Genomic DNA, 15,388 nt, shown 5'->3' on the forward strand with positions numbered 1-15,388 from the left:
GACAGTGTTATAAAAATCACAAATAAAACATTTTTAAAACATAGTTTAGAAATGTTTTTCTGCTATATAACCATAACATTTTTGATAATGTTTTTACAACGTTGTCAAAACTAAACGGAAATGTTTTTAAAATGTTTGTATTGATAATGTTTTCTTATAATATCCTCACATCAAAAATAATTTTTTTTTAAAACGTTCTAAAAATGTTTTTATGAAAACTGTCATGGAAATCAACCTTACAACCAGAATAAAATGTAAGAAAACGTTTTGTGCTACCTGGGATTATGAGCTCTGTATCTCACTCATTACTCAACGACTGACGCTTACTTTTGGTGGACTATTAGAAATGCTTTACTGATGTACGTAAACATTAAAATGGAAACATAAATTTTGACTTAAATCGTGATCCTGTTACTTTAATTCATTTATATAAAGTTTTTCCTAGTTCCCACTAAGACTAGTGAGAGCCCAGCTAACTATGCGTATTAAGATGGGTCTTCACTCTAGTGAAGTTATCATTAATAACAAGTATTCCTTTTTAAGGAATGATCGGCATGTCTTTGACTTTAAATTTTCAAATTTTGTTTTTTCATTTTCAATGTTTATACTGATAAATATAGAAGTGTATAATGCTATTTCAAAGTTTGAAAGTCAAATATCAAGTTATAAGCAAGATACATAGTTCATAATTCTTTGTTTTGTAATCAAAGTTTGAATATTGTCATTATTTACATAATTATGTGTTATATTGGAGTAAGTTTCAATCAAATGTATATTTCTTTTGTTGATAATAGTATTTACGAAGCTATTGAATTAGTTTAAATTATTTTTACATGTCATTTTGTCTATGAAATGGTTATTCTCTACATTACATTTTTGTAAACAACTATAAGACTCGGGCTTGGTTTACATAACAACCAATTCTTACCTCTGTATCTCGCTTGTAACTTGACTTTAACATTAAATATTTTGGTCAATCATTTAAAATGCACCATTTAACCATTTTATGCATAAAAAACAAAAATAAAATTTTTGATCTCAAATCGTGTCCAAGTCCCTTGAATGTAATACGAAAGCATTACGATACATGAAATAAACTACATATAGCACTGTTTTGTTGATTTCCAAAATTGCAAGGCATGAACAAGATTTACTTTTGGTAGACAAATCATACTTCAGATAAATATTCCTCCGCATATGTGAAGAAAAACGCCAATTGAATGATTATGTAACTATGAATATTTTATTTTCAGGGCAAACGGATAAAAGTAACGTTTTTAGTAATCCTTTTTTTTTTTTTTTTTTTTTTTTTACCATTTATTGATTCCTTATAAACAAGTATATAATAACATATCAGAAAATAGGATATGGTGAAATCAGATTTAGAATATATATCAGGTTTTTATAAACTAAAAATGTACACTGTATATGTATATGAGTTAATCAGAAAAAAGGAAAAAAATCAACATATGTTGAAAAAAACGTATACGATATATATCAAGTTTTTATGAAATAAAGATACTACATGTACAACGTACGTACATTTATACATGTATGTGTTAATCAGAAAAATGTGAAAAAATCCTTGCATTGATAATTTACATGTGATTTTTTTGGCCCACACATAACAAAGGGTTTCATTACCATCAGTCAAAGTCTGTGTCCATGTTAGAAACCCTTGTATACAACAGAGGGACTGTCTCCCTCGGAGGGTGGGCGTCTATAAACATATATATACATACATAATAAATATAAGCATAAATACATATTTAAAGGATAAATGCATATTCATAGTAAAAATGCAAAATTTTGAAAAAGTTTCTTTTCTTTCATTTGATGTAAAAAAAGATAGAACTGAACAATATGATAAAGTATTCTCTTTAATATACATTCTTAACGATTGACTTGTTTCCTCTAAGTTTTCAACTCTACAGAACATTTTATATTTGTAAATTCTGAATGCAATAAATGAGAGGAAGATTTTCAAAAGCTTTGTTGTTTCGTTATCATCAACAAAAAAACAACAATGACATTTTTCCAAACAAATGTAAATTTTAAGCATTGGCTTGCCATATGCCAAACATGTTTTACATTCACACAATCAAAAATTAGATGCTGTGCATTTTCTATCTCGGTTCTACATATTTTGCATTTGTTGTTTACCCCTTTATTCCACTTACTAATTAACAGATTATTACTTAGTAAATTGTTAAGAAGTTTATAATTAAATTCCGCAATACTTTTATCTTTGACATTTTTAATTTTGTTGGAATATATTGATTTCCAAACTTTCTTATCTGGGATTTGGAAATCCCTACCAAGCTTTCCTTGTGAAATTGGACTTTGAAATTTGAGCTTTATAAGCTTCGGATAAAAACATTTAGTTTTGTATTCTTCGTCATTCTGTTGCATTTTGATATGGGGGATTTGAGAAAAATCATACATGAATTCAAATTTCTTCAACACTTTTTGTATTATTTTATACTCGCAGATCAAATTGCCTTTTTTGGTTAACCTATCAAATACATCTCTTGTACTTTTTAATTTACCGTTTTCTTTAAAGATGTCTTTAACATACAGTATTCCGCTTTTAATCCATTCATCAAAACATATCGTTTTACCTTTAAGGAAGGAGTCTTTTTATTATCAAACATACTCCTTATAATAAGAAATGCATGAAATTTTGACACAGTCAAACGGATCATATTACTTAATGATTCGATCAGTTTAATTAAATTTGACCTTTTTGTTTTCGGATAAAGGTCAGGTCAAGGTCACTACCTTTTTCCTCAACGTAAAGAGTGATAAAAATAAGTGTAGCTCTTTATAGTTCTGTAGACATTTGTTTAAGATTTGAAGATTCAAATCTTCAATAAAATCATAGACCATGAGAGTGTCTATCAGCTTATACTACTAAATTGGAATAAATATTTATACTAAAATTGATATTGCTTAGCCCGCATTTCCTCCAATTTTCTTAAATTTTGAAGAAATTTTGATTATTTTTTTATGCTTCCAATAATAAAATATTTCTAATTTTTATGTATTATGAAGACTTTATATAAAGATATAAATTGAGAGTAAAGCTAATATATTGACCGTTTCATAAGAGAGAAAAACTGATTTTAGTGATTTTTTCACAAAAATCAATGTATAGAATGGGCGCTTTAAAAAGCTTATAAAAATGTTATTTGATAGGCAAATCATATTTTAAAAACATATTCTGAAACCCAAGTATCATATTATTAGTTCACATTAGTAAAAAAAATCCAACATTATTGTTATTGTTTTTAAAATGCTAAAACAGACTCATTATATATATATAATCTGCAGCAATTCTGAATTGCGCAACATGTGATATTTTCCTACGCCAATATTACGCCAAAAATATAGTCCTTGTTCCATTCTAAACATTGATTACATTTTTCTATGCCAAGTTGTATGATAGTAAAAAAGAAAGAAAAATATACTATTTTAATTTCCTTTCATCTTGATTTAATGAACAATTAATCAAATTTACGTTTGACAAGTCGAAAACCAGAAAAGACTCCTTCCTTAAAAGTAAATGAAGAATTCGACCAAATTGGTTGTAATAATCAAAGTACTGAGAGTACTGAAAGACGGCGTCTTGAAAGTTTGAATTTGTAATTGTCCTGGATTTCCTCGAATATGCTTCCAAAATTTATGAGTTTGAATTATTTGTTACAAAATGGTAATTCGGCTTTTTTGCAATTGTCTGATACTTTGTCTAAATTTTACTCTATCCCGGCCTTCATAATTCTAAAAAATTGACACAACGGCATTATGTAAAATAAGACCCCAAGGAAAAATTTTACAAATTACTACTAACCGGGAAAATCAAACAACTATATCAAAGTAGATAATTTTAATCATTAGATTTATTCAATTTTTGTGACCCAAGGGAAAATCCACAAGTCGGACGGTATCTGTAATAAAAGTTTTATGAAAACCCTGACGTTAGAAATATTTTTTTTACAATAAGATTCCAAGAACTTTGACAATAAAAAGACTTGTCACGGTCGCCATTTTGATTTTTAAGACTTATCTGACACGATTTTCTTCATTTGCGATTCATGCAAAATTAATAGGTAAAAATTAATCCGTTCGCCATTTACTACTTTTTGTGTAAATTCGTGCATCACCTACACGAATTACGATACAACCGTTCCTTTCATTAAAAATCATACTCCGAAAATCAGAGACATAAATATCAGAGATTGTCAACTCCGCCATAAGCGTGTAAATGTTACGGGACCAACCTTACTTTGAGCACTACAAGTGCAACAGCAATCTTGTATAAGTCATTAAATTTGAACCTGATAGTAAACATGAACACGAACCTGTAAATATTTTAAGCATGTTTTATTTATGAAATATTTACAAAAACTCTTTATTTAGTTTTTAAATAACTTTTTTAAAACTTATTGACTTTTCACAAAGTAACGGTAATGCATTACTTTACTCATGTAATGGTAATGTAATGCATCACTTCAAGAAAATTAAGTGATGGTAATGGTAATTTAATGCCCTAATTCATAAAGTAATGGTAATGTAATGCATTATTTTACAATGTGATTCACCCTAAGCTAAGCCCGATTCCAACTAAGCCGGAAAACATGAACATTAACATTTAACTTGGTTCTTCAATCGATAAGATTGTATATATTATATGATTATTGATGTATAAGTCTTCCAAAATTTATAATCTATTATACATTTTGCTTACAATGCATTGTTTAAAATTTGAATTCAGTTTAATCAACTAAAGAGCCAACGAACAAGAAGGCAAATTCAGTTTTTTATTTTCTTTGTACGAACAGCAGTCATACCGCAAGTAGACTGGAAGCCAATGAAACACCTATTTAATTTGTAAAACATATGTGTATAACACCTATTTAATTTGTAAAACATCTGTGTATAACCAGTCCCGATTTTAACTTCGGCTTGCGCATGAAGTTTGGTAGTATTAGGGTAAAAAATAAAATTGACAACTTTTCAAAAATGGCACATTGCGTTTGGGAACTTTAATTTCGATCCCACCATCAACCTCTTTTAATGAGTTCGTACACCAACTGAATCGTCAACGGCGCTGTGCATTCAGTTACGTAACTCATTCCACATTTGAACCCGAGCAAGAATATTTTGATAAATTAAACTATTTGTTTATTTTCTAAAAAGAATTTTGTTTATACACAGAGGACTTAAAAAGATTTAATGAGTGTTTTTATAATACATATTTACTGAAATGCATGAAAACTTTCTGCACTATTTTCTTACGCGTAGACTCAATTCATGTGTTCTACGCGTGCCTTCCGGTTTGAGACTTCGGCTGACAGTAAACCAATCGACGGGGTCACGTGACCCCGTCTAAAAACGATTCGGTATTTATTGATCTGTCATTATTTTGCTTTAAGTCTTTACATAGATTAAAACAGGTAAAAACTTGCTTATAAAATTCTGGAAAGTTTTTTAGTATACCATAATTTTCAGTCGATATTTCTGTTGTGCTTATTAAATAGTTTATATTGATATTCAGCGCAATACAGAGACTATCTCTATATTTTTTACAACATGATTTAATGTAAGTAGGCGGGCAATCCACGTTGCCTGTATAGCCTTTAATTTAGAGTCTATGTCGGTAATGCCTATACCCCCATCCATAATATCACCTATCATCGTATTTCGTTTGATTCTGTCTGTTTTATTCCATATGAAATTGTATATTAATCTATTTATGTCATTCACATAATTTCTTCCGGGAAGTTCTAAAATACTGGAAACATATATAAGTTTAGGTAAGGCAAGAGAATTAATTACAGTAACTTTGCCGAATAATGTTAATTTTCTCTTTTTCCATGATTCAAACAAAATTTCAATATCGTGCACGCGGTAAATCTTCATCCAGTTTTTATTATAACACTCGATTTTGTCGTGTCCTACAAAAATACCTAAGCATTTTACAGCCTGTTTAGCTACTTTAATACCTTCTAGATTTTCGAACTGGTCTTTTAAATTTCCTAACAATATGCATTCCGTTTTTGATAGGTTTATCTTTGATCCAGCTAATTTGCAAAATTTATCTATGGTGTCAATAGCATGTTTCATGGATTCTATATCTCCTAAAGTAACCGTCATATCGTCCGCCTGCTGTACATTTTTTATTTCATCTTCTAAATTTTTCGAGGTAAATCCATGTATTAAATTATTTTCTTTAATTTTACTTGATAAAATTTCCGCAACAAATAAATATAATATAGCAGAAATCGGACACCCTTGGCTTATACCGCTATTCATTGCGCATGTTTTTGATATCCATCCATTGTTTTTTAAACGGAAAACGGGGTTTTTATAAAGGATTTTTATCCATTTTATAAAATCTGGTCCAAAATTAAATTTTTTCAAAGTTTTAAAAAGAAAATTCCATTCAACTGAGTCGAAAGCTTTTTCAAAGTCTAGGAATAGTAATATACCGTTTTGATTATTATTTTCACAATATTCGAAAATATCAAGTATAAGCCTTGCGTTGCTTCTAATATATCTTCCTTTTATATATGCTGTTTGTTCATTTCCTATATAGTTATCAATAACGTTTTGCAGACGGCGAGCAAATATAAAGGCAATTATTTTGTAATCAGTATTAGTGAGACTAATTGGTCTATAGTTTGTAAGCTGTGACCGTTCTCCTTTTTTGTGAATTAAAGATAATACAGCAAGTCGTTGTGAAAATGTCATTTCGTCTAAACTAAATATTTCTTTAATCATATTATGAAAGAGTATTGATATTTTATCCCAGAAAAGTCCATAATGTGATCTAAATATTTTGAATTTCTACAGATTGCAGTGTTTTAGCAAAATCAACCAGGGAAGGATCACATTAAATAATTTGTTTGTATTTTCTGAAAAAAGAATTTCTCCTACACCGGCTTGCCCGGGTGAGGTTAAACAGAATTTACATAAGATAGCCTCACAAGAATGATTCAAAAAGAAAAAGTGTTACCTTAACCAAATAATTGCTTAGTAGGAACCCAGCGTAATATTATATTCATTTGTATCAAAGTCAATATATTTATCCATATATTTGTTCATTTTGTATATGGTTTTTCTCTGCTCGCGCATGCTTTTGTGCCATACTAGAAATATCTTGCCAAACTGGTGGTTTAATTTTTTGACCATTTGAGTCATTCAACAGTGAACCTATCATTTAAGCATTGAATGCTTATATTTGGATGTCGTCGGTTCTGTGACACACCAAGCGGTGCAGACAAATTGAATACCGCGCGTTAGCGCGGTATGATAATTTGTCTGCACCGTATTAGCCATATTAAAGCTGACATGAATTCATAAAAGCATATGGTCGCCATATTACTTTCGATCGCTCCTCTATTGCCACTTGGGTATATATACCGGTTGAGAAAGTTACGGTCGGTTGCTTTCCGATCGAGGCATTCAGGTTGCACGGACTTCTAAATGCATATCATTGTAGTAAAATGTTTGTAATAAAAGAATAAAGGAAACAACAATCAGTGAAATACAAAAAAATATTTATTCTTTGAAAGTATTTCGCAGGTATCCATATTATTTTTGCACTGACAGTGCTGCCTTACTTCGCATGCACATCGAACACGTGTGTCGTTCATACAGAGTGCATAACGTCTGCATCTTTTTGAAAACACCAGCGGCACTACATCCAACACAGTAGCTAAATGATAGTAAATCCAAGAAAGTAACAACGTAACATCCATTCCTGCAAAAACGCTCCGTTTCTAAAATCCATGGCACCCCTGCGAATGTTATTGTCATTGAAATTTTAGACCACGTGGTTTTATTTGACCCTTTCAGTTTCGCAGTAACAATCCAATTGTACTACTCGGCCATTTCCGTCACCGCAAATAACCTCGTATGTGTATCGACGCCATGTTCGAACTACTTTCAGTAGTCAAGTGTAAACAAAATGGTGTCCTCACATCAGTGCGTATCGATTTAATGCAATCACTACGCTCCATCGGTATCCGAGTCTTTTTATCGGTTACGGAAAAGGGCGAGCGTGATCCGAATGAGTAACAATCGTGCCTCGTGTTTATAGTCTATTTCACAGAATCTAGGTTCTTGTAGTCAATTATAAAATCTAGAGGTTTATTGATTCAAACTTTATCTTCATTAATTGGTGAATAAAATGTGAACTAGAAATAAATGTGACAATACAAAAATTAGTTTTGTCTGCTGTTGCAACAACTAACATGCTTAAAAGAGATCCCTTCTGAGGATTAATTTTCGATCCGCGCCTGACCTAGTAATAACATCAATAGTGAAATAGACTATACTATTTTATGCAGAATGTTCTTTGAAAATGGCTCGATATACTAAGTTTTTATGCAAAACAGACACCCATTATTTTTTTTTAAACTTGGTATTGCACTATACAAGCATCAAACATGGCTACGTTTTTATTAAGCAACCCAATGTTTATATTTTCAATCACTCTACACGTGTTTGAACACGAACGATAACTCTGCTCTGAATATTATCGTTTAATATATAAATAACTGTTAGATGGTGGAATAAGACATACATCTTAACATCAATTAAAGTAGGATATGATATGAAAAACGACCAGTACTTACGTATTTTGAGAATTTTATCCGAACACTTATACTTCCGCTCGAAATTTCACAGGAATTGAAGTCTCGTGAACCTCTGGATTTATTACGTACTTACATGTAGCAACGATCAAGAAAACATTCCGAACACATTCGCAGGGGTGCATGGGATCATTGACATTGCTCGATCTGCCACAGTGTGTAGTTTGCGCATGTGCGATGTTATAACATACACAGGAATACGGTCCACAATTACCGAGGAATTTTGTAAGTATCTGCGCCTGGATTTCAGTCTGTCTTGTTTCGTCGTTTATTGGATATATCTTGCCAGTGCACTGGTTGTCATATATTTTTCTTCATAACGCTTTTCTATGTGTCATTTCGTCCAAGGTAACGTGTTTGGATGTATGAAATTCCTGAATGCGGTGAAGCATGAATAGTCCTCTCGGCCTTATATAGGGGGGTGTAGCGATGACCAGAACAATATATAGAAATATACAACTAATATGGCGGCAGTCGGAGATAAAAGGGAGATAATGCGTATTTATGAATTCATGTCAGCTTTAAAATATTATTTAGTTAGCTTCCGTGACAAAAAATATAGTGCCAGAAACTTTGTGGAGTAAAATCTTTTTTATTAAGGAGTGTGTGTGTGTGTATATATATATATATATATATATATATATATATATATATATATATATATATATATATATATATATATATATATAAGGAGTGTGTAAAATATATATATTTTATGTATGTGTATATATATATATATATACTATTGATTGTTTTTCAAAAGTACATATCAAATTGGTTATGTAAGATTGAAAGTTTTATTTAATCTTACAAAAATAGATATACTCAAAACACGTGAAGACGGTTGTATCTGTGCAGGAATTAGCAAAGTGTATTCACAGAAAATAGAACGTCGCAGATTTCCAATGCAAACATGAGGGGAAATATACACCGAATATAAACATAGTACATTGTATTGTGAAGAATATCGATAATGGTAATATTACATTTTGCTAGTAAATTGTTATGAGAAAAGGGGGAATACATAATGTAAAGATTCTGGTTTGAAAAATAACTTTTTGAAACGTGTTTTGAAGGCGTTTTGATTAGACCGCCCAAACAATTCTCAAGAAACACTTCTTTTTTAAAAATATATGTACTAATTTTCTTTATTTTGATCTATTTACATGCATTCATCTCTCTAGAAATTTTTCTATATATATGTACTTGTGCGGAGGCTAGCTGTTTTCATTTTGCATATATTTTGATCAATAAACCAATATTATTTTCTTTTTTACTTTGCACCCACGGCAATATGAAAATACTAGTAAAAGGTTGTGCAAATTCGCAAACAGTGGTGGACCAATATATAGGCTCTTGACATGTTATTTGGCTGTTTTAAGATAATGACAGATCTTAAGAGAATCATAAAATATGGCTGTTTTGTGAACAACACGAAAAATATCAGCATTTTCCTGTACCACCAATAAAATATCAGTAAAATATATTTTTTTTAAATTTCAGAACAGCTGCAGCTTGCGATCAACACATTAAAGTTCATGTTTATGCACTGAATAGGTAATAAGTAGTGCGTGCTCTGCTAAGTGAAGCGAAAAGAAAACTAATGCCGTGGCTTGGATAGTTGGGTTGTGCATCGACCAAATTTGTGGTGGAATATATGCATTTCTCGGTATGCAGTCATTCATTGTAAAATCTAATTTGATCTCAAACGTTTTAATAACTCTGTTTGGTTAGGCGAAGTTATATACTATTTTCTCAAAGCTTTATTGTTGGAAAGAAGGCCCAATTGCTGTGGGTTTGAGAAGCTATATAATGTTGAAATTCTTGACAAAGGCGAAAACATTGATTGTATTAAATGGAATACTAGGCTATTCATTGCAACTAAATATCGCGATGTTCTGATGAAAAATAAATTTGTAAAGATTGAAGCTGACTATGTGGTGGATCAATGCATGTGTACGTAAACCAATCACCAACAAGATCTGCTCAACTGATTTGATTTAAACATATATGTATTCTATTTTATTACACTTTAATGTTAAATACTGAAATCTGATTGGTTTAGACCCAGTTGGTAATCCGTTCTGTTACCCTCAGCGTTAGCAACACACTTGGCAACGGGTAACACAACAAATTGTAACATTCGCATAAATTATGCGCGTACGTTCCGACGTAGAATTCACGTCATTTCTATATAAAAGCAGTAATATTTTCTCTAGAATTAAGACATTCGGTATAATGAAATAAAAAGTGCCTGTGTGGGAGGGTAACAGTTGAAATTGACACCCCTTGCACCACCGTCAACCTCCGCTTTGCATCGGTTGACAATAGTTTTCTCGGGGTGTCAATTATCAATTTATTATTTTTAGGTTGATTTTCTTTAATATTATGTAACTAGATGCTGTCATTAGACAAGTGTTTGCCCCTAAATAACACTGTTTTGTACCAGTTTAATTAAAATAGAAGGCCACATTCAATTTAATACATTTAAAAATTATAATTTTCATAACTGAAGGATGAGATCCCTTCCCATGTCATAATACCAAGAGCAGTACTTTATAATTCTGTGCAATTTGGGGTTGAACTATTTGCAGTGAATTTTCAGTCAATCAATAATCTTAACATTTTATGTCATAGAAAGTATAATGGTCTATATAATTATTACAAACAAAATTAAAAATTAAATTATGCCCCCTCCCCGTGGCGGTTGCCGGTTTTAGGTTTGCTTCTGTGTGCCTACATGTACATCATCGTGTGCACAGATTTAGAGAAGGGGTGGGAGTGAGGGGTCCATGCAGACCCCGCCCCCCTTCCCATGAAAATTCATTTATTACCAAAAATACACCTTGGACCCCAATGCTCTTACAGACATGTAAACGCTCTAAACCATTGCGCTTCAATTTAAGGTAACATTATTTGGGGGGTAAATATTTAATTAATATTTAATATACTTTATTGTTTATCTCAATAGGAAGTATACATCACAATATGCAGGTGGCCTGCACCACCTTAAAGCTGTTACTTACCTAATAAAATAGTGCAAGTGGATTTGAAGAATAGGTCATAAAAATACATGCATGTTACAAATGAATGATCTTTGTCTGAAGTTACCTACACAACACAGGTCTGCAGGTGTCATTAACGGGTACTAGTTTTACCCAGCTCTTCAATTAGATGGGTTCGTGTGTATATACATACATGTAGGTGTTTTCCATATGCAGAAAAGGATTAGTTAAGATCAGCTAAAGGAATTCATTGTTATGTTTTAATTGGATTATCATTATGATGTTGACCAATATAGGTAAGCATAATACATGTAGTAGCACAATATAATGAGATGCCAGCATACTTAAGTTCTACTTTCACTTTCTAAATGTGATCTCCCTTTGACAGCATACTGTATCATCATCTTTGAATATTTAAATAAGCTTATCATCGTTACCTATCCTATCGCATTTGTAAAGTTTCTGTCATTTTAATTGCAAAAGTTATTTTTTTCATTTGTCAGACTTTCACTATTGAGTTGACCCCATATTGACCCTGTATAAACAGTTTCGTATTAAATTTGTGTATTACATGTAAGTAAGTGTAGACACTAATCATTTTTATATGAGTTATAATAGGAAGGAAGGAGTATTTCTTTCTTAATTAATGTATTATAATGCATTAAATACAATGTAGGTCATGACCTTATGGGACTGTTCTGACCCCACGAAACAGGAAAATACAAAATATCTTCTGACGTCATTATGATGCATCAAATGGTGTGAAGTACATTAATCATTAATGACCCCCAGTTGTTGTCTTTAACCCCCCCGCCTTTATGAAATAGGAAATGATGATACACTGTATATTTTGTTAACTTCTTAGATTTGAGATCCTCATCCCTAAACCATATAATTTATTTTTGCTCTTTGTGTGATTGCGTGTAAAATTGTATATTAGATTATGCCCCCTTGGAGAGTCATTCTGACATTCTAGAACTAGAAATAATAAAGTATTTTATCTTATTCATATGTAGTGTTTGATCCATGTGGGTATAATTCCTAGCCTAATGATGACACTGCTTTGTTTAGGAAACTTTACAATTGCCCCAAATAGGTGAATACACATGCATATAACATTTTGTTTATAAATCTTAAAAATTGAATTAAGCAACTTCCAAAATGGTAATGTGCATCAGGAGAGAAAAAGCAGTCAAGAAATGATTTAAAATTTGCTACTGTACACATGTAAGAATATATTAAGAAGACTGAATCTTTAGAACCAGGTTAGATTGGGGGGGGGGGGGGGTGAATGTGGAGTATTAACATTTATAATTTGAATCATTTATTGTTATTAATTTTAACTTGTCAATGAATACTAGTTATTGATCCCAAGGTAGAAATATGACCTTTGATCATATCTCAATAGATCATTTGTCAATTATGCAAGGTGTAATGTAATTTTTTTTTAAGAATAACATTTTTTACCAGATTATAAAAGTTTTTAGACACCCAAATTATATTTTGATTTTAATAGATCATTCGACAATTAAGGGGGGGGGGGGTGGAGAACAGTTTATATTTGAGTTTGTTTGGGGTGGGGGTTCCAAGTCATATATTTGACAATTTTTTAATGTAATTTAAAATAAGACTAAGCCATACTACAGTCATGAACATGAATAGTATAGAACACAACACAAACTAATACATGTATATATACATAGGAAGTATTACAAAACATAGATGATTGATCTATATCTGGGCTCTTAAATTGAATCATATATCATGTACATATTATATTATTGTTTCTTTGTTCAATTTAAGGCATTTCAGATGGTATGTAGGTCATGATCCCAAGTGCTCTTCCTAAATTATCAAATATCATAATAACCATTGAGATCCCCACCTTAATCCAAAGATATTATTCCTCCTTAGGTCATGGCACATCAGATCATTATGGCATGCAATTCATGACCCTAAGGGGTCATCCTGACCCCCTTAGAATCAGAAATTGTCAATTATCTTTTAATTATTGATGTTTGATGATCCTATCTCTTTTAATCTTTATTACTAAGTCTCCCGAATGAAATTTGGAGACTTATTGTATTTGTACGGTTCTTAATACAAGTATTATTATATTATTATTCTTCATCTTCTTCTTTTTCTTCTTTCCTGTTCTGAACTTGTTTCTCTGAGATGGCTGAACAGAATTGTACAAAACTCTAGGATATGATAGGCCTTCATATGTAGATGTGCACCCTGGTTTGATTTTTCTCATTTTGGGTTAGACAACCACTTTTCCGGGGGGGGGGGGGGGGGGTCAAAAGGGTGTGGGGTCTAACATTGAACCTTGTAGGAAGAATCTAGACTCTTTTGTAAATGGTAACTTGAAAACAGACAAAGATAATAATATAGGGTGTTCATAATGTATTGACTGTTACTGGCAATATATAGGGTTTATAAGATCTGACCACTGGGGTCATCCCCACCCCCCAGGAATTTGAAATTACCATATATCTCAGAAACTGTTATAATCATGACCCCTAAACCATATATATTCATGTTTCTGATGTCAAGGGGCATCAAATGTTATGTAGGTCATGGGCCCTGTGGGTGGTCCTGACCCCCTCAAATAGCAAGTCCCTTAATATCTTCAAAACAATTGAGATCCCCACCCTTAAACCATATATATTCTTGTTCCTTGTGTCAAGGGGCATCAAACGGTATACTTGTAGGTCATGGGCCCTGGGGATGGTCATGACCCCCCTCGAACAGGAAGTGCACGAATATCTCGAAAACGGTTGAGATCCCCATCCCTTAACCATATATATTCTTCATCCTTAAAGGGCATCAAAAGGTATGTAGGTAATGGGCCTCAGGGTTAAATTTAATTTTTGAAAACCATAATGCACATTTGTGGAACAGTTCCTATCATATCCCAAGATATGATGTGTCTATTCATTAAATCATAAAAGAAGTTCTAGGATCTATGTTTTTTTGAAGTGATAAATGTCAATTTTCTGCTACTTTTTGACTCCCTGGTTGAAATTTAAATTTTTAAAACCTTACTGCACATCTCTAGAACAGTCCCTATCATATCCCAAAATATGATGTGTCTATCCATTAAATCATAACAGGAGGTCTTGGATCTATTTTTTTTTTTTTAGTGATAAACATCAATTTTCTGCTACTATTTGACTCCTGGATGAAATTTAAATTTATAAAACCTTATTGCACATCTATAGGACAGCCCCAATTATATCCCAGGAGATGACGTAGCTACTCCAAAAGTTGTAAGAGGAGTTCTGCGAACCATACTTTTTTTTGCAAAAAAACGTCATTTTTTGTTGCCCACTAATCCCCTTCATAAAAAAAAAATCTGGAACCTGATCACACATCAATATGACACCCCCAATCATATTCTAGAAGATCATTTGGCTACTGCCCCCAAAAAATGACGTTTTTGAAACCAGTTTTTTTGTAAAAAAACGTCATTTTTCAGCCATTAAATGCCCCCCAGGACAAAATTGAAAATTCCGAAACCTTATTGCGCATCTATAGGATACCCTAAAACATATTTCAAAAGATGATTGGTCTACTGTTGAAAATGTAGGAGAAGTTCGAGGAAGAAAGTTTTTAGGTCACCTGAGTCACTCAGGTGACCTATTGCAATTGGTCTTCATCCGTCGTCGTGCGTCTGTGCGTCGTGCGTTAACAATTTTACATTTTTAACTTCTTTTTGAA

At 31.9% G+C, this 15,388-nt stretch overlaps 1 protein-coding gene and 1 long non-coding RNA gene across 3 annotated transcripts in view; one reads left to right on the forward strand and one right to left on the reverse strand.

Annotated features, from left to right (window-relative positions):
- Nucleotides 1-15,388, forward strand: part of LOC117692484 (uncharacterized) — a 29,475-nt gene that overhangs the window by 5,679 nt on the left and 8,408 nt on the right. Inside the window, exon 1 of one of the 2 annotated variants that reach the window (XM_034480343.2) lies at nucleotides 10,173-10,329. The exons of the other annotated variant lie outside the window; for it this stretch is intronic. Coding sequence (XP_034336234.2) covers nucleotides 10,318-10,329 — 12 coding nt within the window. The 5' untranslated portion in view covers nucleotides 10,173-10,317. Of the gene's footprint in view, nucleotides 1-10,172; nucleotides 10,330-15,388 lie in introns of those variants that run through there. 2 annotated transcript variants of the gene reach the window in all.
- LOC136274099 (uncharacterized) lies at nucleotides 1,577-8,713 on the reverse strand. The gene is made up of 2 exons (XR_010712397.1): nucleotides 8,643-8,713; nucleotides 1,577-1,720 (listed from the first exon to the last, which is right to left on the reverse strand). It is a non-coding gene; the product is annotated as an uncharacterized lncRNA (long non-coding RNA).

The sequence above is a fragment of the Magallana gigas genome, chromosome 3 (assembly GCF_963853765.1).
Source record: "Magallana gigas chromosome 3, xbMagGiga1.1, whole genome shotgun sequence".
NCBI lineage: Eukaryota > Metazoa > Mollusca > Bivalvia > Ostreida > Ostreidae > Magallana > Magallana gigas.